The following is a 23481-nucleotide window of genomic DNA, read 5'->3' on the forward strand; positions in this document are numbered from 1 at the left end:
GATTTGTTCAAAATGAAATGGCTGGTAATGGACAGATGCGATCAATGGTCACACCTTAGTATAACAAGAGGATGTATGTTGTATCACACGACGGCTTCTTTTTCTTCACTAACTCAGCTACACAAGGCATTTTGTAGAGCAGCAGCCGTGGCAGTTTGTCTCAAAACAACTGTATTCTGCACATTTCGACTTTTTTCTTGAAATTTCGACTTTATTCTTAAAATGATCAATAATATTCTTTTTTTTTTCTGAAAATATCTGCATTATATTAAATCTAGCCGTTTAAAAAAGAAATTAAAATGATATGAATAAAAATTTCTTTAACACTACTTTTAAAGACAAATACATGCTTGTGATATTTTCTGACACAAGATGGCGCTGCTTCCTTCTCAAACAACTTTGAAGCTTCTACCTGTCACACCTGCACCAGGGGCTAGGAATTAGCATATTTACTACTTTGTCCCACTTTTGTGTTTATTTTTGTAAGGTTATTGCTCAGGGAAAATTGTATACAATTTACTTTATTGTGTTTTGGGAACTCTTACATAGACTGACCGATTAAAAAGCAGTAGTTAGGCTACACAATGCAAAAAGATAATATAAAGCTCTTCAAGCCATATCTGTTCTTTTTTTTTTTAAGCCTCCAGTATTTTTGCTCTCCTTCATCACAGATTGATTTCCCACAGTTTTAGAAGCATGTGCTACCAGATAGATTTTCCAAGGGAGCAAGTCATGATGCTTTTTTTGTTTTTAATTTATTGTGGCTTCCATGTTTCTTGGGCTTTACAGTTTCATTCATCTTCTGCTGACATTTCATTTTGCATACATCATTCCCCGACACTCAGAGCAGTTATTTTTCCCACCTGCGAAAAAAGAAAGGAAAAAAACACTGCTGGAATAATCCATCACTTGATGTATTTTTCTGTCCAATACACTGTACACAGCAGCACGGTGCACGGGGAAAATTGAGAGTGGGGCTTCTCCGAGGGGTTTCTGTCCCGGGTGTAGAAATGCCCTTTATAAACACCAAATGAATTTTTGTTTGCATATATATTTTCCATCTGGGTGAAGAAGTGCCCTCCCACAGTCCTGTCTATAATAGATCCTGCTGCCTTTGTCTGAACAGCAAGCATAGGCACCACATATACACTACTGTATTTCTGTCAGCGTCATTCTTCAACCGCTAGACCTGAAAGACTCCAGCACTCAGTTAATCAATTAGTTGTTGCAGATTTCCATTTATTTCTCTCCTGCCTTTAGGCTTTGCAGAACTGATTGGACCAAATTGATTAATCATTTCATTAGAGGTACTCTGATCTCTGATACTGTGGTATGACATCACTACAACCCCCCCCCTCCCCCCCACCACACACACACACACACACACACACACACACACACACACACACACACACACACACACACACACACACACACACAATAAAAATATGTCACCAGGCAATGATGTTTTTACAAAACCAATATTGCCTTTTATTTGTCCTCTGACTTCAGGCTGATAATGTACAGCAACACTAAGTCTTTTTTTTCATTTTAACTCCTAACATCAGGTGTCAAGCAGATCACACTTATCACTTCAAAGAGACAAGCATTTGCTTAATAATTTTCACATGTCTTGCGAATTGGATTTACATAATAACAGGTGGACACTGAGTAAAAAAAGAGTTTGTGGTGTGAAATATCCAAAAGCCTGCTTTTCTGTATAGTAAGTGTGGTATTACAGAAAGTACAGCATTCCAGTATACCAGCACAGCAGCATCTCCTCACATCAGGAAAAAACTAAATTAAACCGTGCAGACGACGCACATAGGAAGAGGAAGAGAAATGACAACATAATGAAAACAAAGTGGGCAACATTTACAGAATTAACTGTGGGTGTATACCACAAACACTCAGTTAGAAAGACATAAACTGGCCCAGTCCATGACCTTGAGCTTTTATTAGCAACCCTGTTACGCAAATCACGCAACTATTATTAATCTTCATCAAAATAATCCTCGAAGAAGGCATTTTATGCTGCTGTTACTGAACATTGAGCCTGTTTTGCAGTAAGGACAGGCACAGCAAAAAAGGGAAAAAGAAAAGTTAAAGTACTAGGTATGCTCCACAGCGTGGCCCCCTTATACTTTATCTGATAAGAGAAGGAGCTGGCAGACCAACAGACAATACAGCTGATTAGATTGGGACAGTGGAGCTCCAGTGGTGCCATTCATTCTACCTGCACCCCATCTAAAACAGTTTCCATGCCAACTAACTGCCATCTTCAGTCTGGCGCAGGAGATGTGAGTTGTAAAATGTGGTAGAAAAACAAAAATAGAAGAAAAGTGAGTATTTCTTGCACACGTGACTTGAATCCATAAGAGCGGGCATCGTTAGGAACGGCTTTAAAGTTCTGATGACTGAGGGCTTATTTAGGGATCCAGCATACGGTTGAGTGCGCCACAGGAAAAATGCATCATATAAAAACATCTTGATGGTGTTTGTAATCCATTACGACTAAATCATACGTCTAGACGCAAGATGCATTTGTTAGGAAGGCTTAGGTTGCCCTGCTTCATTGTACCACACTAACTGCAGGTGAATGAAATCCACAACAGGGTAATCTTTCTTTGTCAACCTTGAGGGCACATCAGATTTTAGTGAGGACCTCTTGTGGCCAGTTGCCCATACTTTGAGAACCACAGCTGCAAAGTTTGTATGAGCTAAAACCTGTCGTAAGAGCACGAAGAATGCATGGCAAGACTGTAAAATCAGACGGCTTACAAAGGAGCAGGAGCAGTGCCAGGTGAATTGTGTGTTTTGTTCGAAAGGGTGGTTATAAACTGACAGAGGTGGCAGGTGCAATTTTCCCAGGGTTACTTGGCTGTTTGAAGCGAGGAATCAATTTTCCTCCACACCACAATCCTGCAAGACAAAACTTTTCAGGTTGTTGTTTGGTGAAGCCAACTGTCTTGGGGCGACGGCTGCTCTGTGATGCACGGCTCTCCCAGAATGATGAACAGCACAGGGTCATTTACACCGCCATGAGAATTGAACAGATCTGTGTCAGTATTTTATTGTCGTTATGAAATCATGTGGTGAGAAATCACATTTGGACACTGTAGTGGGCTTATTTGGATACAAAGAAAAAACAACAACAACACATTTCTGAGGAATGATTAGAATTAACACAGCATGGGAAAATAGTGACCATATTAGCCGCTGAAGTCAGCTAAAGCAGTGGCACGACCTTCCTCGGGTTTGTCTGTCACTGAGGTCTGAGCCAGCTCTGGAAAAGGCAGAGATATTTCCCTGCCTCACTGGGGTAGTTAGAGAAAACTAATAATGGTGAAATATTTAAGCCTCCCAACTGTGTTTGCTGCTGTGAGTGGAAGGATTTCACTCACTCTCGATAAAAAAGAAGAAAACAGGGAGTAGAAGTCACTCAGTTTTCTGCACTGTTCACTCAGACATCGTAAAATCCAGGGCAGCAGCCTTATAGCTTATAGCGTCTTGCAGTGACAGACAGTGGGTGGATCATCGCTTTTTCACACATGGCCCACACTTGGCAGGAGCTGGGCATTTCCCTGTGGAGAACATTATACAAGACAGCAAGCAGAGGCTTGATAACTCAACTGGACTGTCCTCTGACACATGCTCTCAAAGGAGAAGCACAGCCTGTGTGTCATATTACAGTTTGCCTATACTGCTAATGGAAAATCTAAGAAATAAAAAAGTCTTTATGTCTCTGGTTTAGCATGTGTATGATATGATTTGATTGCATCATGCTGGACACAGCACAATCACACAATCAGTGATGCATGATGCTTTTAAACATTTCAGCCTCATACAGCAACACATGATGACTGGCATCCTCTCCGAATCTTGCAAAGAGGCGATGTAGCAGTGGCCAAGAACCCCCGAGTGGGCGGATGGTCATATCTGCCATGTGTCAGCAGACTCATATTGAACAAATGCTTGAGTGGATCAATAACAACTTGCTGTCCCCCGCTATCATATTATGCTGCCTCTGAATTCAGTTTTCACCTCTTGCCATTGGGGGGAGGGCTATTTTGAGGTGTGACATCTACCATTCTATTTGCAGTGACAATATTAGTGTGAATTAGGAATCCTTCACCAGCAACAAGGAACAGGGAGGCGAAAGCCAGGCGGCAAGAAAGACTGTGCATGCTGCACACAGACACGAGCTGAGCAGAATACATATGTGGCTTGAGAAAGCAGAGAGGAGATGCAGAACATTTATATGAATTACACGAAGAGGGTCAGAGGGACTAATGCCTGCCGCTAATGCAGCTATGATTTAATAGACCCCAATCTCGGGCTCCTCACTTGTCTATTTATTTTTCTTTTCCCTCTCAGTCTATTTGTTTTAAAATTAGGTTAGCGCATGATATGAAAAGCAATTCTATAAGTAGCTTGAATCAAAATTGAAATGAGTTTTATTTTTAGCTTGCCTTATTTGCAGACTTTCCAACTTTCCATTATGGCTGTGGCTTGGAGACTGATAAATTAGGTGAATTAAGTAAGGGAAATACCAAAGATTAGAAGATGCAAATATACAAATATTATATGTTACGCTACATTGGGTTTAGCTAAACTGCTCTTAGCTTGAGGCTTCACAACTGACGTGGCTAACAAATTGGTGACATCACATGGATTATGTGTCTTATATACAGTGAATTTTTTATATTAGCTTAAGCTTTTTAGGTTAGCTTAAGCTAATCTGCAACTTGGCAGAAGTTCACAGCTTTATACATTCCCACTTTGTGCACTTCTGCGAAAAACTAAGCATGCCTTTAATGCTTTCATAAAACAGTAAATATCAGCCACATGCTGCATGTCATCAAGTTACTTTCACCAACTGTGAGCACTGCTATAAAAACACACATTTTGTCAGATTGCTGGTTTGGAGCTTTCAACTAATTAGCTCCAAGATCAGACCATGCAACATTCAGAGATAGACAACAGTTACATCTCACACTCTACAGGCCTCAGTCAGTATGTTAAATGTTAAAGTTCATGACAGTACAATTACTGAACAAGGACGACTTGTTTGGAAGGGTTGTCAGGAGAAAGCCTCCTCTCTCTAAAATGAGCGTGGCAGCAGCATGGATTAGGTTTGCAAAGTTGCAACAAATCACAAGACTGCTGGAACAATGTCCTTTGGATAGACCGGAGTGCAGATGCTTGGCCATAATACACAGCACCATGTTTGGTGAAAACCAAATATCAGCACAAACACCTCATATCAACTGTGAGCATAGTGGTAGAGAGGTGATGATTTGGGTTTGCTTTGCAGGTCTAGGATCTGGGCAGCTTGCAGTCATTGAGTCAACCATGAACTAAATCTTTGCTAAAATTAGGTCATGCAATAGGACAATCATCCCAGTCAGACCTGCCTACAACAGAATGACTGAAAAAGAGAAGAATCAAGATGCTGCAATAACCCAGTCAAACCACTCAAATGCTGTGGTTGTACCTTAAGAGAGCTGTGTATACCTGAATGCCTGCAAATCTCAATGAATTGAAGCAATGATGCAAAGAAGAGTGTAAAGAAGTCATACTGCTGCTAAACCTGGTTGAATAAGCTGCTGAAATGTGCACTGTCCTGAGAAAACGTTCTTCATCACATGACCGTAGGCCTATTCTGCACAGATCAGAAAATGTTATCAATGAGTTAAAAGAAACGATTCTCTTTTTAAAACAAAACAAACTATAACTGTGAAGGACAGTAACACTATATTCAAGTTTTTGTGAAAAACGTGTGGTCTCTCACCTGATTGTGAGGCATGTTTATGTTTCAATTACATTTAACAGCTCACCTTTTTCTAACTTCTAACTCTGCCTTAGCTTCCACTGACTTCCAAAGGAAGCATCTGACTGCTTCACATTTAGTTGAAATCTTTTTGTCCTTTTTAAAATATTATTTTCGCTGTCCCCGAGCAGACCAAAACCAAGGTTGATGATAATAAAGCGAAACTGTGAAAACAAAGCCGTTAGCTGGAAGACACTAACAAACTCGACAGACTTGAGGGGACCGCATGCAGAGTCAGCTGATGATTACCTGTGGGCTCATCACAACACCAGTGTGATCCATCTGTTACAACATAAATGTGTGACTTATTGAAATACTGAACATTGTACTTGTCAGTGCTGAATAATGTGCACATCTTATATGTACCGCCCACCGTGTGCTGCTCCTTTAAGTCGCATTTTAAGCGAAGAGCACCGGGGTGAGCTCGATGTCAGATGTGATCTGTGCAACTGATGAGGGTTGTTTGTCATCGCAAGCTACCTGAGGCATTGTGGCATTTGCTCATTGCTGGGGTTATTTAAAGCCTCGGGGGATTTGTAGAACTGTGTTGCTGTGATGGTGTCAAGGATCACTTCAGCTTTATTCATGTAAGAGGCTGCGATACTGCAGGGGAGATTGTGTCACAGTTCAGACAGGAATTTAAAAGCACAGCACCCAAAAAAAAGGCACATTTGATTTATATGTAGTTTACTAGATGTTAGTAGACTTACAAGACGGTGCGAACAAGACAAAGGGAGCAGGCAGCGATCGGGTGTCCAACACAAACAAGCAACGACTGACATGAAAAGCAGACAATAGAGGAGAAAATTGAATATAAATAAAGGTCATGACAGAGTTTCCCTTTGTGGCTTTGACAGCAAAGTTCAAGTTTATCTAGTGTTACCATTTCATTCACATGATAAATATGTTTTTGTTTTAAAAAGTTATAATGTAGGATTGCTTTATTTAAAATATATTAATGTTGGCTATTGATTTTTAGGCCAAGGGTGTCAAACATCAGGTCCTGGGGCGTAAATGTGAAGGATACAAAATGCAAAGGAGTGGATAGACTTTAAGCTTTAAATCAGGAATGTCAAACTCATTTTATATACTGACCACTTTAAGTGGACCAGACTGGTAAAACTTTCTGTCAGTGAAAAGCAGTTCAACTTCATATTTAATATCACAGACATCTCAGTACAAGAAAAACAAGTTCACTTTCATATATCAGTAAGCCTCTACATGATAAAGAAAATGTTTTTGTAGTTAATGAAAGAAATCAGTCAGCGCAACTCTTTGGGCTTACATTGTAAGAAGTGAATGTGTAGCCTGTTGGATTACTATCCTGTAATTATAAAGCAGAAAGTTTTTGTTAATTCACAAAAGATTTATTTTATGTTATTTATTTTTACTTTGCAAAAAAAAAAAAAAAAAAAAAAGAAATCCCAGGAATTTCTATAGTGGTGAAAATGTTGCAGGATGTGGCATGGTGGAATAATTGAGAGAATCTCCCACTAAACATTGGGTTGGCATCATTTTCCATTTCAATTATTATTGGTTTGGTGTTTTTGTGGATTGGCCACACCAATGTAGGAGTGGAGTTTCCACTCTAGTCCAGCTATTTGGAGTTGAGTACAGGGAGTAGTTGATTGGTAATGGGTTTAGGCCTTATCTATAAAGGAGAAAACAGGAAGGAGTTTTTTCTGTAGGACACAGTTGCAGCAGGGAAGCTGGTTTAAATTTGGAAACTCCAGTGAGAGAAGTGAATATTTTAAAGGAAAATAGTTTTAATCTGGCCTGGAAGGTTTTGCTTTTAAAATAATCAAATGACACTGGAGGGAGGACTCGTTTTAATCAGGGTTCATGTGGATTTGTTGTCATAAAAAGACTGGATTGGAAACTGTTGGTATGCTGGGTTCAAGGAAGAAAAGCCTACTCCGGAACTGGGAGGTAACCAATGAGAGGAAATTGATCAAGACGTGTAGAGGAGGAGCTTGAGAGCTGAAGTGCCAGGATTTGATGTGGAAACCCACTCCCTAGCAAGGCAAGGTTAACAATTCTGACCGTGCCGACTGTGGGCCTTGGATTGCAGGCCAGAACTGCATCTTCAGCCACTAGTCTGCTTCAGAGGAAAAATAAATCTTGTGTACCCCATTTCCAGTTCATTTTCATTAGAACTTATTGCTTTCTTGTATGGAGGCCATTTTTATGGCCCACTTAACAAAAAATAGGAACTTTTCTGTCATTTAATTGTTTTCACTACTTTGGGTGTATTATCACTGTGGGGAAGGTCTTTATCAGAAAGACAAGCTGCAAAATTGATGAAATTACAGTGAAATGTCCAAAATTCCTCCAAAGTTTCCAAAGACGTCCAGTGGGCCGCATGGGGTCAAAATTCTTGCCCCTGAGCGTCGTGTTTGACAACCCTGTTTAAAGCTTTTCCTATTGTTAAAGTCTCTCCCCTTACTGTTGTGAGGGACCAAGCAGCCAAAGCAAAGAGGACACAGGCAAAAAAATATCTTCAAAAAGGGTTTTCTTTATTTTAACCCTCAAAAAGTCCAAAATTAACAAAATTCAAAACCATACTTAGCAGGCCCATAAAAGAGGTCAACTAAATAGAACTCTACAAAAAAGAATTTCCAGAAACTTCAACAAAACAAAGTGAGACACAACTTAACTCACAAACTGACCTAATTACAAAGACACATGAGGGTTACTTTTATAATGATTTGGCCAAACCATTTGAACACAATAAGGGGGAAAAACAAAACACACACTAATATTAACTAAGCACAGAATAACCTAACTAAACCTAAAACACACCTGCTCCTGGTAAGCCCATGGTTGGTCCTGCTGAGCAGGCATTTTGTCCCCAGAGTCCTCAGCCACGCCTTTTGCCCAGACAGGAAACAGCCACCGCCCAAACCCAGGTAACTCAAAGAAAGAGAAACATAATTAATATAACAAAACATTTTAGAAAAACCACACAATGTTACTATGTGCGCGCCTCATAATACCAGTGTTAGGTTTAACCAAATGATTAATGAAGAAAACTGCAAAGCAAACTAATAAAGTGAAAAATGGACTAATTTACCCCTGTGTGGCTGATGCCATCACAACTGTTCATAGTAATTAACTAACAGATCAACAATTAAATGACAGGAAAGTCCCTGTTTTCCTTTTATTTGAAAAGTCCACAGTTTAAAATAAAAGGAACATTTTCTGGGAACTATAAAAAACTTTACATTTCATAATTACAGGACAGTCTGAGCAACAAACTAACCACTTTTCCTGTAATTTTTCACAAAAGGTTCATCATGTAGTTTGATGGGTACGACCCACTTAAGGTCACCATGATATAAGTTTGACATCCTTGTTTTAGGCCAGCACATGATTATATGTGAGATTTGCTGTATTGTTTGGCAGCTTTTATCATTTAGAATTTGCCAAAAACAAAAATTGAAAACAAAAGCAAAGTCGTGTGTAAAAACTAAATACACCCATACAAAACAAAATAAGTGTTCCAGATTATTTGCCAGTGATAAGACCCTCCTTTTGGAGAGTGACATGTGGGAGCTGTCTTATCCAAATCTCTGACATCTAAGATGTGGTGTTCCCATTCTTAGTGAAGCATCTGCTGCTTTCCTACCCAAATACAGTGCTCTCTTAACACCTTAAAAATGGCAGAAGCTATGCATGAGTCTGTCAAGATGTCTAAATACTTTGAAAGAAGTCTCTCCCTTTTGAAGAAAGAAAACATTTTCTGCCAAAGTACTTTCTCAATCTGCATGTGGCAGATGCAGAAAGGTTTCAATCATCTGCCGATTTCTTTGGGACCTCTCCGTATTCAGCCGAAGAAGAGCCTCATACCAACTGTGAATCATGGTGGTGGAAATGTTATAGTTTGAGGTTTGCTTACTGCCCTCGGGGACTGGGCAGCTTGCAGTCACTGATTCAGCTAGAAATTCTGCATCATATCAAGTGTGAGGCCATCTGTTTGAAGGCTGAAGCATATCCTTCCTTACTCCTTTCATAAAAGCCGATTACATCTCTGGATATTTTTGCCCCATAAATTAGCTTTTAAAAGCCCAGTTTGCTTGTGGTTATCTTCACTTATGACACTATTATATATGAAAGTGGATCAAGTATTTCATTTCTCATAATGTCAAAACACAAAAATTAAATTTAGATGCATATAAAAAGACTGTAATTAAAAAATAGTCAGCATCCCACTTTCTCAAAAAGTTCAATTTCCCCATCTCTGAATGACAGCATGGGTAGCAGGACAGCTTTTAGTTAGTGCATAGATCACACTTTACAAAATCAGCACATACATGTATGCATAAGGTTCCTTATCACTGCCTGACATATGGATGTATTTATACTAACTAATATGTGCTGCAATATAAAATACTGGCATGGAACAATATTGCTGTAACATGAGTGACTGATCCGTTCTGTCCTGATCATTTCATGCTTACATCATAGGTGAGCTGTAAACAGGGCCATAAACTAATTCCCTAAAAGAAAGACCTTGATCTAACCTGACTGAAACGTGTGTGAAAGGTAAACATGAAGTGTTCAAATTTACGACGGTGTCACTATCAATACACGGTGTGTCTCTAGCACCTTGAGCGTCATTTGTGGAACAAACAATCATAATTCCTTTTAGTCTTACAGATTAGACAGTATCAGCACTACGAGACCGCTTACTACGCCAACAAGGTTAATAAGAATAAGGTTAATAAAGCTGAATAAAAGAAAAAGGAGACACACAGCAGTAAAGAGAGATGCTTGAAATAGCTTGGCAGTGCCAGGAGTTGCACAATCATGTAAATGGAGGTTTGTAGACCTCTATTCTGTTCTGAACACGTGCAGGCTGATTTAAGGAAACCTCTCAATTAAGCGGATTACAGTGTCACACTTATAAAAGGGTGTCTAGAAGTATGTTTGTGCACACAGCGTGCTCAAGCTGCGATTGATTTTACTCCGGGCCAGAAGAAATGCATCAGCAGTCTGTTCAAAGACTTTGACTCCCATGTGTCCCGCCAAGAATCTGCCAGATGCAAAATATCAAAGCGATAAGGACCTGGAACAACAACTTGGCCCAGAGTGGTCCAGTCACCCTCATAAATCATCACATATTCATAAGCACACTGTTAGTGATAAGCTATCGCCGAGAAATATCGGATGTCATCCTTAGCATCAGATCTTAAAATTTACATGAAACTTTATTTAGCTCTCACTCTTCTCTATATTTTGTTTAAACAAAATATAGTCCACACGCCTCCACAGGTGTGGGAGGAGTTCACTCACTGAACTCCTCCCACACCTGAGTTTTTGTTTCAGCTATAGGTGCCTGTGCGACGTTCCGGTTGGCCTTTATCTGTTAGCTCCCTCCAAGGTCCCACAGGCTAGCCAAGCCTGATAGGACTCCTTTAGCTTAATAGCTCCCTTCAGCTCTGATGTCTTGCATCTAGTTTGGAGATTACCACCACGAGAGGTACCAGCCACCTTACAATCCGTTCTTCATCTGTGTCCCTAGTCTCTTTTGGAATACTGTCCAAGTTCTCCCAGTCAGAAAGTTAAAGATTTCACAGGCTGCCAGGCATTCCCAGCAAACCCTCACTATACGTTTAGGTGTGGCAGAACATCAGACTAGCATTCTCCCACACTACCTGATGGGTCTGTCTAGCACAAACCCCTATTGCTGGAACGCCAAGACAATTCTACTATGACAGCAAAAGCAAGACGCAAGTCACCAGAGCTCTTTGTGTTACTCGTGCACGAGGGAGAGAACTGTGACGAGCGCTGTTCCTTCCGCTCAAACCCCAGTCGCTCTTGTCTGCTCCCTCGTAGCACTGCTCTTTATTGAGGTTACATGAATATGCATAAGTTCATTAACAAGTGACGTCTTACATAGGCATACATGTGAACAAAGAGTACCTTGTCTGTGTGTACGTATAGGCATGCGTGTGTGTGTGGGGTCAAGATGTGACTCTGTGAAGACTCCCCACACCTGCTGGTGCCAGAGTCCAGCAGTTCACTTAAACATAAGGCTGTTTCACTCAAACAGATATAGGTGTGTTTGCTATACCATATATCAGCAAGAGAAGATACAACCTCTCTCATGACCCTAGGAGGTGGGTGATCTATGCCAGAACACTCTGAAGAGGCGTGAACGTACTCCCCTCTTCACGCTACACAGGGTTGTTACAGACCTAGGATGAGACATTCTTTCAATATGCAATCGATTATAAAACTCTAAGCATATATGAATATATATTTCTAAGCATAAATGACAATCAACAATATAAACCTAACACTACCTGAACCAACTCCCCACCAGGTGTTCATCAGCTCCTCTTCACCTGATTGTCGTGAACATATAGTCGCAGATCTGATGATACAATTACAGACTCAATCATCAATCTGTGACCTAGGGCGTCCTGGTGCCTCGTGCACTTATAAACATCCTAATATTCGAACATTGTTTTCCATATAGACAAACTGTGATTTGCACAGAACTTGACTCGGTTCAGATCAGACAGGCTGTTCCTCCTAATCGTGCCCCTATAGGTCTTTCATCCACTGGCAAGCTGAGGGGACACGAATACCCACCCCTGCCTCCAACCTCATCATGGGCAAGTCTAAAGGAGGAGACTGGTTCCAGAGCCCAAGTCATGTGTTGAGGTGAACCCGACTATATCTCAGCCTCAGACACGAGCTCAGGTTCCTTCCCCGCCAGAGAGGTTACGTTTCATGTCCCCCTGGTCAGCATTAATAGAATTGCCAGGTCTCCGCCCTTGGCTGCTGCAAAACACACATTGTACCCAATTCCTACAGCACCTCCTGAAGGTGGTGGGCCTACAGGAGGGTGGTCTATGTCTTTTCTTCAGGCTGCATCCAGCTGGGTCCCATGGGCTAAGGCACAATCACCAGTTTGCCTTGGAGACCCTATCAGGGGCAAGCACAAAAGCCCCAAACAACACACCCCCTGGGATCACTGGAACACACAAACCCCTCCAACACAGTGAGCTGGCAATTCGACAATGGGCCTGAGCACCATTTAAAGCTCAATTAAACTCTAATTTGAACCTAGGCTGTAGTCTAATATCTTAAATTATTTTGTTAAGTTATTAAGTTTCTGATTTATGTGGGATTTTTCTAATGGTAATAAAGTGCATGTCTAAGTAATCTGTCGATGTGACTAGTTTCATTTATCAGACTGCCTTGCACAGCAGTATGACTTTCTTTCTTTCTTTCCTTACATACCTACATACAAATGCAACTGAGCAAAGTGTGACATTTCACAGCACCACCCTTCCTTCCTTGTTTTAGCTTGCTAGTGTTAAAAACTACACACACTTGTACACATACCTTATGTAATATAAGCTTTCTGTCCAAATAGGGCCCTATTTGAATCAAGTGTTGTGTACAAGCACAGGGGGACTAAATAGCAGATATTGTGTACCAACTGCAGTAAGTGATCAAAGAGTGCTTAAATCTTTTAAGTGACAGCAAGATGATGTTTCCAAAATGTTTAGAACATGTTGTCTGTTTCTTGTTCTACCTTATCATGTCATGTGAAACAAACCTCCCCCTGCTTTCTGGTTGTGTGCACTGTGAACTGCGACACCATTTTTGGCTGGAGAAGCAATGTTCCCTTATCCACTCGAAGTCTTTTTAGACTGCTCCGACTTCACCGGCCACACTTCCTTTTACCGAATCAAGCTGTCGCTTTTCAATCAAACCGACATGGTGACACATGCGGTCAGGAAACACAATTTCAAGTCATAACAGTGCACAACTGTCTAGACATTAGAGATTTGCTCCAAGAAGTGTTTTCTTCTTCTCCTTCCATCAAAACAGCTCCAGTTCAAAGAAAACTCAAAATGTGACTGACAGCAGCGCTGATTGCACAGAGAAAGGGCGACCGCGGCCAAATAATATGGCAATATTGCAGTCCTGGAGCATTTCTTTTTTTCATTTCAGCAGTCCTGCTCTCCTCTGAAAAATATGTGCATAGATTTGTCGTCTTGAGTGACTTGAAACTCGTGTCTCTATGTCGAGTAAACACCCACAGAGCTCTGGTGGCAAGTCATTACACAGTTCTGCTTCTCAGACAAACAGCTATTACTGTTGTTTCAAACAGGCTCCTCTTCATACAGGAATGTGTGGGGACAGTGTGAAGATGCAGTTAAGAATCTGTTGCACAAGCAAGGGAGGTGCAAAAAAAAAGGGTTTAAAATAGTTCTAGGTGTTAGCTGCAGAGGGATCAGAGCTGCGAGCTTATTCTTGATGATGCTTCAGTCGGTTTGGGTGAAGAAAAGCCTGTGATAGGTGCATATGGCAGATTCAGAGAACATTGCCCCTGGGTGGTTAGCAGATATGCAGATCTGAGACATCTCACAGACAATCACAAAGGCTGGTGATCTTTATAACTAATGGAGAAGTCAGCTTATGTCTTAATGCAGGCAGTGTCTATCAGTATTCATTATCAAACTCTGGCAGCAGATGATTTTAAGATGCGTCTCACTGGCTTTGGGGACATAACACACAGAAAGTTGTAGGCACATTAGACGCTGACATTCACATCAATCCAAAATTCATTCTGCAGAACTATAATGAGTGAAATTTGTGCCTGAATTTCTCAGTTCCATATACAGAAACAAAAGCACAATTATGATATACAGTACCGTACAAAACTCTTCAACCACCCCTCATTTATTTATAATGGGAAATAGGTGCTGTGCAGTGATTCATTGAAACGTTTGCAACATAGCATATAGGACAAAAACAGAGTTTATACAATTCTAACAAGCTTGAAAGTCAGTACTTGCTATGATCACTATTATTCTTCAACACAGCCTGAACTCTCTTAGCTACGCTTTCTTGTCATGTCTTTAAGGACTCTTCAGACATAATTCTTCAGGCTTCTTGAAGGACATTCAAAGCTCTTCTTTGGATGTTCCTGCTTTTTGTTATGTTCACTGTTGAGATGATCCAACACTCCTTCAATAATAATATGGTTCAGACTCTTGGAAAGACTAATCCATGACACTATCCATGTATGTTTTTACTGCATTAGAAGCGTTTAGAGCAGGGGTCCCCAACTCCAGGCCTCAAGGGTCTTGCAGTTTTTAGATGTTTCCGTGATGTGTCCACCGTGTTTTACAGATGCTATAGACACTTTCTTCATAAGGAGGTGACTTTCACATACTGTTTGTCTGCTGTTTTCTGTGTGTTTTACACCTGCCACTTCTTCTCCTGTCCTCCAGTTGTCAAGCTACCCCTCAAAGTTTTTAAGCACATGGTGAGATATGCCAACTTTTTTGCCTAGTTGTTATTTGTGTATTGCTTTGTTGGTGTAAAAATACTCTTTTATACCTGTCAAACTGTGTTATCACTGTCAAAGGAGCTTGCAAAGAAAAGCGTCTGGACTTCTTTAAGTTACTTGAAGACGTTTCACCTCTCATCCGAGAAGCTTTTCTTTGCAAGCTCCTTTGACTACGATGATCTGGATGACTGAGAACCTTCACAGACATGTGTTATCACTGATATATATTTTTATTCAACTAAAGAAATGGGAACAAATTACATGTTTTGTGACAGACTGCTCTCCATTAGGTACAATTTTTAAAACTACACCTTTGCTGAATTTCTTGTTATGTGTGGACAAAACACTGGTTCATCCCTTAAGTTAATCACCTTTTTTCATGCTTGAATGCTTGTAAGTCAGGGTTAAGTGAACAAAAAAGGGGGAAAAGGTCAGGAACAAGGCCTGAATTCACAAGACTGAAAAACAGTCAGTGTCCAAAGAAAAACTCTGAAATAGTTTCAGAAAGCCTGGAGAACCACTGATCAAGACCACTTTAAAGAATTAGCAGAAACTCAGGCTCCCTGGAAGCCAAACACAAAAAAAGGGACGACCGGCTCAAGACTTTTGCATAGTACTGGATTTCATTCTATACTTTATTGTTATACAGCAAGCACTGTCTGGTTTTTTAAAATGCGCTAAAAAAAAAAATAACACGTGAATATAAATTTACTGTGATATTACGGCAATTCCTCATCTGGGAGACATGAAAGCTGACGTCGTTACGAGAAACCTCCGCGTGCCCCTTTTCCAAGAAACAAAAACGGATCATCTGATGTCACTAATACATGTCTCCAGGCTTCAGGTGGGTACGGCCAGCGTCGGTCTGGCTGAACCAAACCATATATCAAACAGCTGAATTTCCCCATTGGCCCCCGTGCGTGTGCGAGAGCGCGTGAGTGCGCGCGCCTGCGTGCGCGCGTGCCAACCACGGAGAACTTATTATGTAAGATGTTCCCAGTCGCATCTCTGCCTGCAAGTGTGAGGCATGAGGTCGCTTTAAGAGACATCTCAGCTCCTACCAGTGGTCCTGGCAGGACACCACCTACCTCCTCCTCGACCACAAACTCTCAGCTTTGTCTCACTTGATGCACAGCGGCGCGAAGAAGTCCTGGAAGAAATAAGACTCGGTAAGAAACGGTGGCTAATTAGTGTGCCATTTCCTCTGGCTTCTAACTCTTGCAGGTGGCGATGGGAGTGAGTAATTAAAATTCCCAGGACGGTTATTTATTTTTCATCATATGCTAAAAGAAAGCTCTAATGACCTTTTTCTAGGTGATGGCTCTCTGTAGGCTCGTGCGTTCTTGCGCGTAGAGTTTTTAATAACCTGATCGCTCGCGCTGGGATTGTTGATTCTCGTCGCTTGTCGGTCTCCCCAGTCCAGTGGGATTTCCTTCCTTCCCTCGAAATATTTGCCCCCCTGGTCAGACTGATCTCCAAAATGACATGCTTAAAGTCTAAGTGGAGCTTTATATTGGACATTTACCGGTTTGTGATGTGGAAATGATTGACGAGTCTCCCCCCCCGGACAGAAAAGCAGTTGGCATCTACCAACAGAGGTCTCCTTCACCTGTCCGGAGCTGAGAAAGTCCGCCCAAGTGCGAGCAGACGCACAGCTGCAGAGAGACAGTGGATCCAGGACAGAGCTACAAAGACCGAGGGCAGGGCGCGCGCACACAATCATACTATCATACTTTTCATTGATTTATGCGTTTCAGCCTCTGTAATAATTCATGTGCTGACTTTGTGTCTTGGCAAAGTTGTTTGGTTTGGTGACAGAGCAGGGATAACAACACAGGGTGGGGGGAATCTACATTTTGCATTCATCTCTATTTCGAGATAAATCCCCACGAGATATAATTTCTCCTTCTGTGTGGGTTTTTTTTCCCCCTGCAGTGACTTCACACATTCCTCCCATTCAGACTATTTTTATTGTTTCCCCACCCAGCAGGTTTCCTACTTGTGTGTAATCTGGAAATAATCGGTATAATTTACACATTAAGGATGAAATCTAATGTCAGCTTTTAGCAAAATTTCTCGTTACTTTTGCTTCTACTCCTCCGCCTGCAGACACCGCACAATGGGAAGCACTGCATCGCTTCACAAGTCCAAATTCTGTCATAAATATTCTGCATCAAGGCTCTGAAGGATGGGTCTTGGCTACATGTCCGCCATATGCGTTGAAACAGAGTCAGACTAAGTTTGGCACCCAGAAAAAGATTGTGTACCACAAATGAATTCAAGTCATTTTAGCCTCCAAGTTCAAGTATATACCTGAGTTATTCTGGTTCTATCTGTGTACCGCAGACGAAGCGACACATTCTAATAGGACATCAGAGCTCATTATCGAGACAGCCACGAGCAATTAATGTCCTACCTGTCAACATTTATCATTGTTAAGGAGTGCTCAATTAAAATGATAAATACTTTCCATCCTTTGGTGATTTAATCCTGTCAGCATGTTTGCAAAATTATTTTCTAGGGAACTGAGCTGTGGGCAAACATCTCAGTTAATCAGGGCTCTTTTTACTGCTGTGCATACGCACTTACAATAATTATACACATGCGGATACACACACTACTCAGAAGTCCTTGGCCTTGGTGGAGTGGAATTGTATTTCTGCTGTTTTCCAGTGCAGCCGTTTCTCGGGAACTGTAAGGACTGTGAGGCTTCTGTGAATGTCCAGTGACGATGAAAGCTGTTACGGACAGAATAAATTCCCATCACTTGATAAGAGTGATTGGAGGGGGGGTGATTGTTTCTGAAGGAGCAGTCATTATCACTGTTATTGTGATGGAAATTTGAACCAGCATGCCATTACAGCGACGCCGCAAAAACCTAGATCTGTGCTTTTTCTCTTATGATATTCCATCAGTGCATCATTTATTCTCATTGCCTGCTTGCAAAGATTTATAATTTTAAAAAAAGTGGGGGTCTGTGTTCTGCTCGTGATATCTGCATAGCGAGATTAATTATCCCCTTCATCAGTTTCTGTTTTTGTTATATGGAAACTACCTCTGCTGCGTGCGAAGTTGAATCTCCAATACTGAACACACTCTTTTAAAAAGACACTTGTGGAATGGCATCCTGATGCGCTGCACATTTTAAAATCCTATCCTGCAGCATGGCAATCAGTTCTAATGGGTAAAATGAGCTTTTTAGCGAGCGAAGGTCAATTTCCTGTCATGCTGGTGTGTTTGTGGTTGCTACATTTAAATTTGAGCAATAAACCGAAGTCTTCATTTCTTAAAATTCCATTACTGTGAAAATAAAAAAAACTCCAATGATGGAAAATTTTGTTAAAGGTTGCACATTTCTTTTCCTGTTTTCTTTTTTCCAGGCCACAAAGGAAGACTGCTTTAAAGACTGGCTGAGCTTAAGGATTAGGGAAAACTCTTATATCATTCATAAAATAATTACAGCAGGTGCTGCAAAACAATCTGGTTCGATTGGTCCTCTGTGTTCGAAGCGAGCCTGGGAAAACTATTGCCATGGAGCTGCAGCACAGCACCAATCACAACCAAGCCTCGTGGAATTCGACCGAGGACTGCTTGCTGTCGGTGAGTGGCACCACGTTACTCATCATTGCTTACAGTACAGTCATGGCAGTGGGGCTCATTGGAAACTCCTGCCTGGTGTTTGTCATCACACGGCACAAAGAGATGCACAACGTGACCAACATCTTCATTGTCAATCTGTCCTGCTCAGACATTCTCACGTGCATTATATGCCTGCCGGTCACTATTATCTACACACTGATGGACCACTGGATCTTAGGAGAGACCCTCTGCAAGCTCACACCTTTCATCCAGTGTATATCAGTCACTGTCTCCATCTTCTCCCTCGTTCTGATCGCCATGGAGCGCTACCAGCTTATCGTCCACCCGACAGGATGGAAACCCATGGTAGCCCACTCCTACCTGGCTGTGGCTATCACCTGGATTGTGGCCTGCATAATCTCAGTGCCTTTGCTTTCCTACAACGTACTCATTTTGCCTTTTCAGAACTTCAGCACTCCACTCCCAATAAATGACAACTTTATTTGCATGGAGCAGTGGCCGTCAGTTAAGGAACGGCGAGCTTACTTCACCTCCCTGCTCGTCTTTCAGTACTTCCTCCCGCTTATCCTCATCATGGTCTGCTACCTGCATGTCTACCTTCGCCTGAGGAGGAGGAAGGACATGGTGGACCGCAGCAGGAACACCGCTCAGAAAAAGAACAAGGGCTCCACGAGAATAAATGCCATGTTAGTCGCCATAGTCGTGGCTTTCGCCCTCTCCTGGCTCCCGCTCAACGTCTTCAACACGGTGTTTGACTGGCACCACGAGCTCATCCCGTCTTGCAGCCATGACATCATCTTCTCGCTGTGCCACCTCACTGCCATGATCTCCACCTGCGTCAACCCGATCATCTACGGTTTCCTCAACAGCAATTTCCAGAAACAGCTCAAGTCCACGCTGCTGCGCTGCCGCTGCTGGGCCGTGGTGGAGAGGTACGAGAGCGTGCCGCTCTCCACCGTCAGCACAGAGGTCACCAAGGGGTCGATTTTGAGCAACGGCTCTGTCAGCAACAATACGTAAATCCATACTTTTTTTCTTTTTTTTTCTTTTTTTTTAACTGAAAGACAAAGAAAGCAGCTGGTGCTCTTCAGCCTTTATTGTGTCACTCTCCAGAGATTTTCTTTCTTTCTTGGTTTGACATTTGCAAAAGGTAGACTCTTCAGGACGGCAGTCCAGAAGGAGCAGGCTGAAGAGCCCTAAGCAGGATGGCAGGTTGTCCTCCAATCAGTATGAGTCCACATGTAAGAGGAAAGAGAACGCAGTGATGGTGCAAAGGTTGGACAGGTTTACAGGATATTTACAGTATGTATAGTCTTTTCCCCCACGTGCTGTCGCATATAAAAAAGAGGAGATGCCTTTTTACTCTGTTACACCATGTTTTCTCTCTGCAATGATCTGCTTGGAAATCATGTTTAAATGCATATTAGCACCCCAAGAGAGTGCTGGAAGGACAAAAAAGCAGGTGGGTCGTGGAGCAGCAAATGTTTTTGTTTTTATTTTTATTTTTATTTTATTTTTTATTTTTTTTATCTGGTGTTAATAGTGATGACGAAAACATCGAGGGGTTGTGAACTGCAACATGTAAATGATTATCAACAGAGTAGCTTAGAATACAACCAAAGGAGGGAACATTTGTGCATTAGATGTAGCTCTAGGCGGAGGACTTACCGGCATCATTTTAATGCATTTCTTATTACCTAAACCCGCCACCGTTGTCGCTTTAATGGTCTTTTGCAGAGAACCTTGGCAAAAGATGAATGCATTTCATGCTGTTTGATACGTCCATGCTCCCGTGTGTGTGTGTGTGTGTGTGTGTGTGTGTATATAATACAGATGTGTAGGGGGGTCATAAAATGTGCGACACAGCCACCATTTCTCAATCGCAATAAAACAAAATAGAAGTGGCAGTAAAGGACAAGAGCGGGCTCCTTCCGTTGTATATAAGATAAAGCACAGTTTTAGCGTGTGGTGTGCAATAAAAAGCACTGTGTAGCATAGCACTATAGAAAGTATCTCTAGGAAATGTGTTGTAATATTTGCTTCATATTTAGCTCTTGTACTGACTTTTTTTTTTTTTTAACTCTTTTCTTTGTTTCTGCCTTGCTTTACATGCTGGTTTGAAGCTGTCATCTTGCAGGTCAAGTTACCCAGGAAAGTAAATGCTACCCTTTGACCAGAAGGCTGGTCATTTAGCGCTGGTTTGATATATTTTTTTGTGTTATATAGTGTACATGGGGGGACCCTCCAAACCCTTCAACTTCTAAATATTAAATATTTCAAACTCTTTGTTTCTTTCTGAGGTCAAATTCTGTGTGCTGCCTCAGTGTGCATTATTTAGAAGGGGGAAGTCTGAGATCACAACACATTTTAGATGCGCTCGTAGTGTTGAATAAATCAGTGTTGTGTTTGGTGCAATAGATGTTAAACAGCACGGGAAGGGGAGGAAAGTGTATGAGAGATCAATGGGAATTAGTGCTGAATATTCATATTCGGGGAATGCCTGCTAACGCTCATGCTTCGTCCTGTCTGAAAGGGAGATCAAAGACCAACTGCGAGAGATTTTTTATTTTTTTATTTTTTATTTTATATTTATTTTATTTTTGCTGCCAGGTGCCTTGTAGCTTTTATGATATTTCAGGAGGTCGAGTGTAAGATGTTTTCACACTTTACAAAGACCCAAACCTGTTCACCTGCCATGCTGTTTTCCAAAAGGCAGCTTAGCCCTGAAGAGAGCTCTCAGGTCCTTGTCAGCATAATTGACTGCATGCTTCTGCTGGCCTGTGCTGCCCTTTGCTGACTTCCAATCCCCTCTCCTTTCCCATATTTCACTCCTCTAGTCTGTTTCCTTTCAGAACACCAGCCGAGTGAAGCAGAAGTGTTCATTCCCCCCGCCCTTGCAATAAAGGACCCAAGATGCCAGAGGTAGTTGCAAACTCCAGTGGCACTTGACAACGAGTGGAACCTAAATTAGCCCCCCCCCCCCCCTTTTTTTTTTTTTTTTTTTTTATTACATTGTTACCAATTGTAACCCAGTCTACAAGCACATTACTGCACTACGAAATGAAGCTCAGCTGGAGACAAATACTTAATGAGTCCACAGGGCCAGTCTCTCCTTGTCAGTCGAGCTGTTCCAGGAAGACTGGGATCTTGGCTCTGTGCATTTTAATTTAGAGAGATTCTCTTTTTTTTTTTCTTCTTTTTTTTTTTTTTTAAAGGGAAAAAAAGAAAAAATCTCTCCAGATCACAGGAACAACATGAACTAGTTGGCCAGAGATTTGCTCAAGCTGTTGTTTTGAGCATTTCAATTCTCCTCAGTCATATTCTTGCTTTCCTTTCAACAGTGAGAATGATGTATAATTCATCTTGCTTTACCTTGTGTCAATATTCATAGCAAGAGGATCAATATTACAGTGGAAACCTGAGGGGTTTGTGCTGCCTGTGCCAAAGGATTTGTGAAGAATTACAATATAGATGTGCTACAGAATGATTTTTCAGCTTGTACTCTTTGCTGCAATCTCATGAGACAAAGTCAATGGCACCTCTGATCCCGGCTGAGAAAGAACTAATCTTTAGACTTTGGCAGATGAAAAGGTCAAAGGAAGACCAGCTGCTGATTTTCGAATCCCAGTCCTGGTGTTATGCAAATACCGACATCCGTTAGACATGTAGGTTGTTCATTTACAGGTCAAACACATAGATCGGCTAGGTCAATATTTTCTTGTTCCCTTATCATTCTGCTGAATTGCCCTAATGGTCCTCCCACATTGTGTTCATCAGATCTTGCAGGGAAGCTTTATCGTGACAGTGTTCAGTTTCATCTGCTGATTAGCAGATGAAACTGAACAAACACCATGACAGCGAGAATACATGACCACCTCCAGAATACAATTCTGCGTGTCTCCGGTATTAAAATACATCTGGAAATTATTTTTTTTTCTTTGTAGACTGCAAGATATTTCTTGCCTTCATTTGCCTATGTGTCTTCTGTACTATTCAAAATAACACACACACAGTTGCTTCTTGCATAATGCAAGCAGACTTGACAGCTTGGAATAGCAACTCCCTGATTGGTGTCGGCCAGGTTGTACTCACGATTTTCTGTTGCGTGCATGAAAAGATAGATAGATAGGGTCTTGGCCTCTGCGTCCGGCCTTCCATTTTCTTTGAGGAAAAGACCACAGCCTCTTTTAGTTGCCTGGTTACAGCTTCCTCGGGGTATTCAATGGGTCTCCTTCAAGCTGACACAGAGCACCAAGCTATTAAAGTCACTTTATTAAACACTGACAGAGGAGCTGCACAAGGCGGAAGCAGTTCAGTGGACCCATGTCAGCCAAACAGTCCTACGTAAGACATGATTGCTGAGGATGCTTGATGACGCACAGCAACTTTCCTTTTGACTTGCACTGGCTTGTGATAGTTACATCACAGCAAGCAGTTTTTTTTTTCTTAAAAGAGCATTTCTGGAAGTTGTAGCAGGGAAAGCACAGGCGTGTGTAGCTACATTCATATTGGCAGTATGTCATTTGCCTGTGTCAAGGCCAGTTAATATTGCATGGTTTATTGCAAGGACACCAGGAGGAAAGGCTTTATTAAAGGAACATTTTCATATTTTGGCAAAGACACAAGAGTCAGGTTGGAAATTTCATTGCAATTCTCACGCCTGAAAAGCAAATATGAGATGGAGCCAGGAGCCGAAGACACTTTAAAATCTGATCCAGATCACCAGAGA

At 41.5% G+C, this 23481-nt stretch overlaps 1 protein-coding gene across 1 annotated transcript; it reads left to right on the forward strand.

Annotated features, from left to right (window-relative positions):
* The first annotated feature begins 16189 nt into the window (after window positions 1-16189).
* Window positions 16190-21680, forward strand: npy8br (neuropeptide Y receptor Y8b). The gene is made up of 2 exons (XM_085293720.1): window positions 16190-16321; window positions 18533-21680. Exon 2 carries the CDS (start codon window positions 18684-18686, stop codon window positions 19770-19772), a length of 1089 nt encoding a protein of 362 aa, XP_085149846.1. The 5' UTR covers window positions 16190-16321; window positions 18533-18683; the 3' UTR covers window positions 19773-21680.
* The last annotated feature ends 1801 nt before the right edge of the window (window positions 21681-23481 follow it).

This window comes from Mchenga conophoros, linkage group LG12, assembly GCF_057382185.1.
Source record: "Mchenga conophoros isolate Kocher_MC1m ecotype Shallow Benthic linkage group LG12, M_conophoros_male_GT1.1, whole genome shotgun sequence".
Taxonomy (NCBI): domain Eukaryota; kingdom Metazoa; phylum Chordata; class Actinopteri; order Cichliformes; family Cichlidae; genus Mchenga; species Mchenga conophoros.

What these genes read in the sequence shown, in the direction of transcription:
- npy8br (XM_085293720.1), top strand. Translation starts at nt 18,684, where the DNA reads ATGGAGCTGCAGCACAGCACCAATCACAACCAAGCCTCGTGGAATTCG.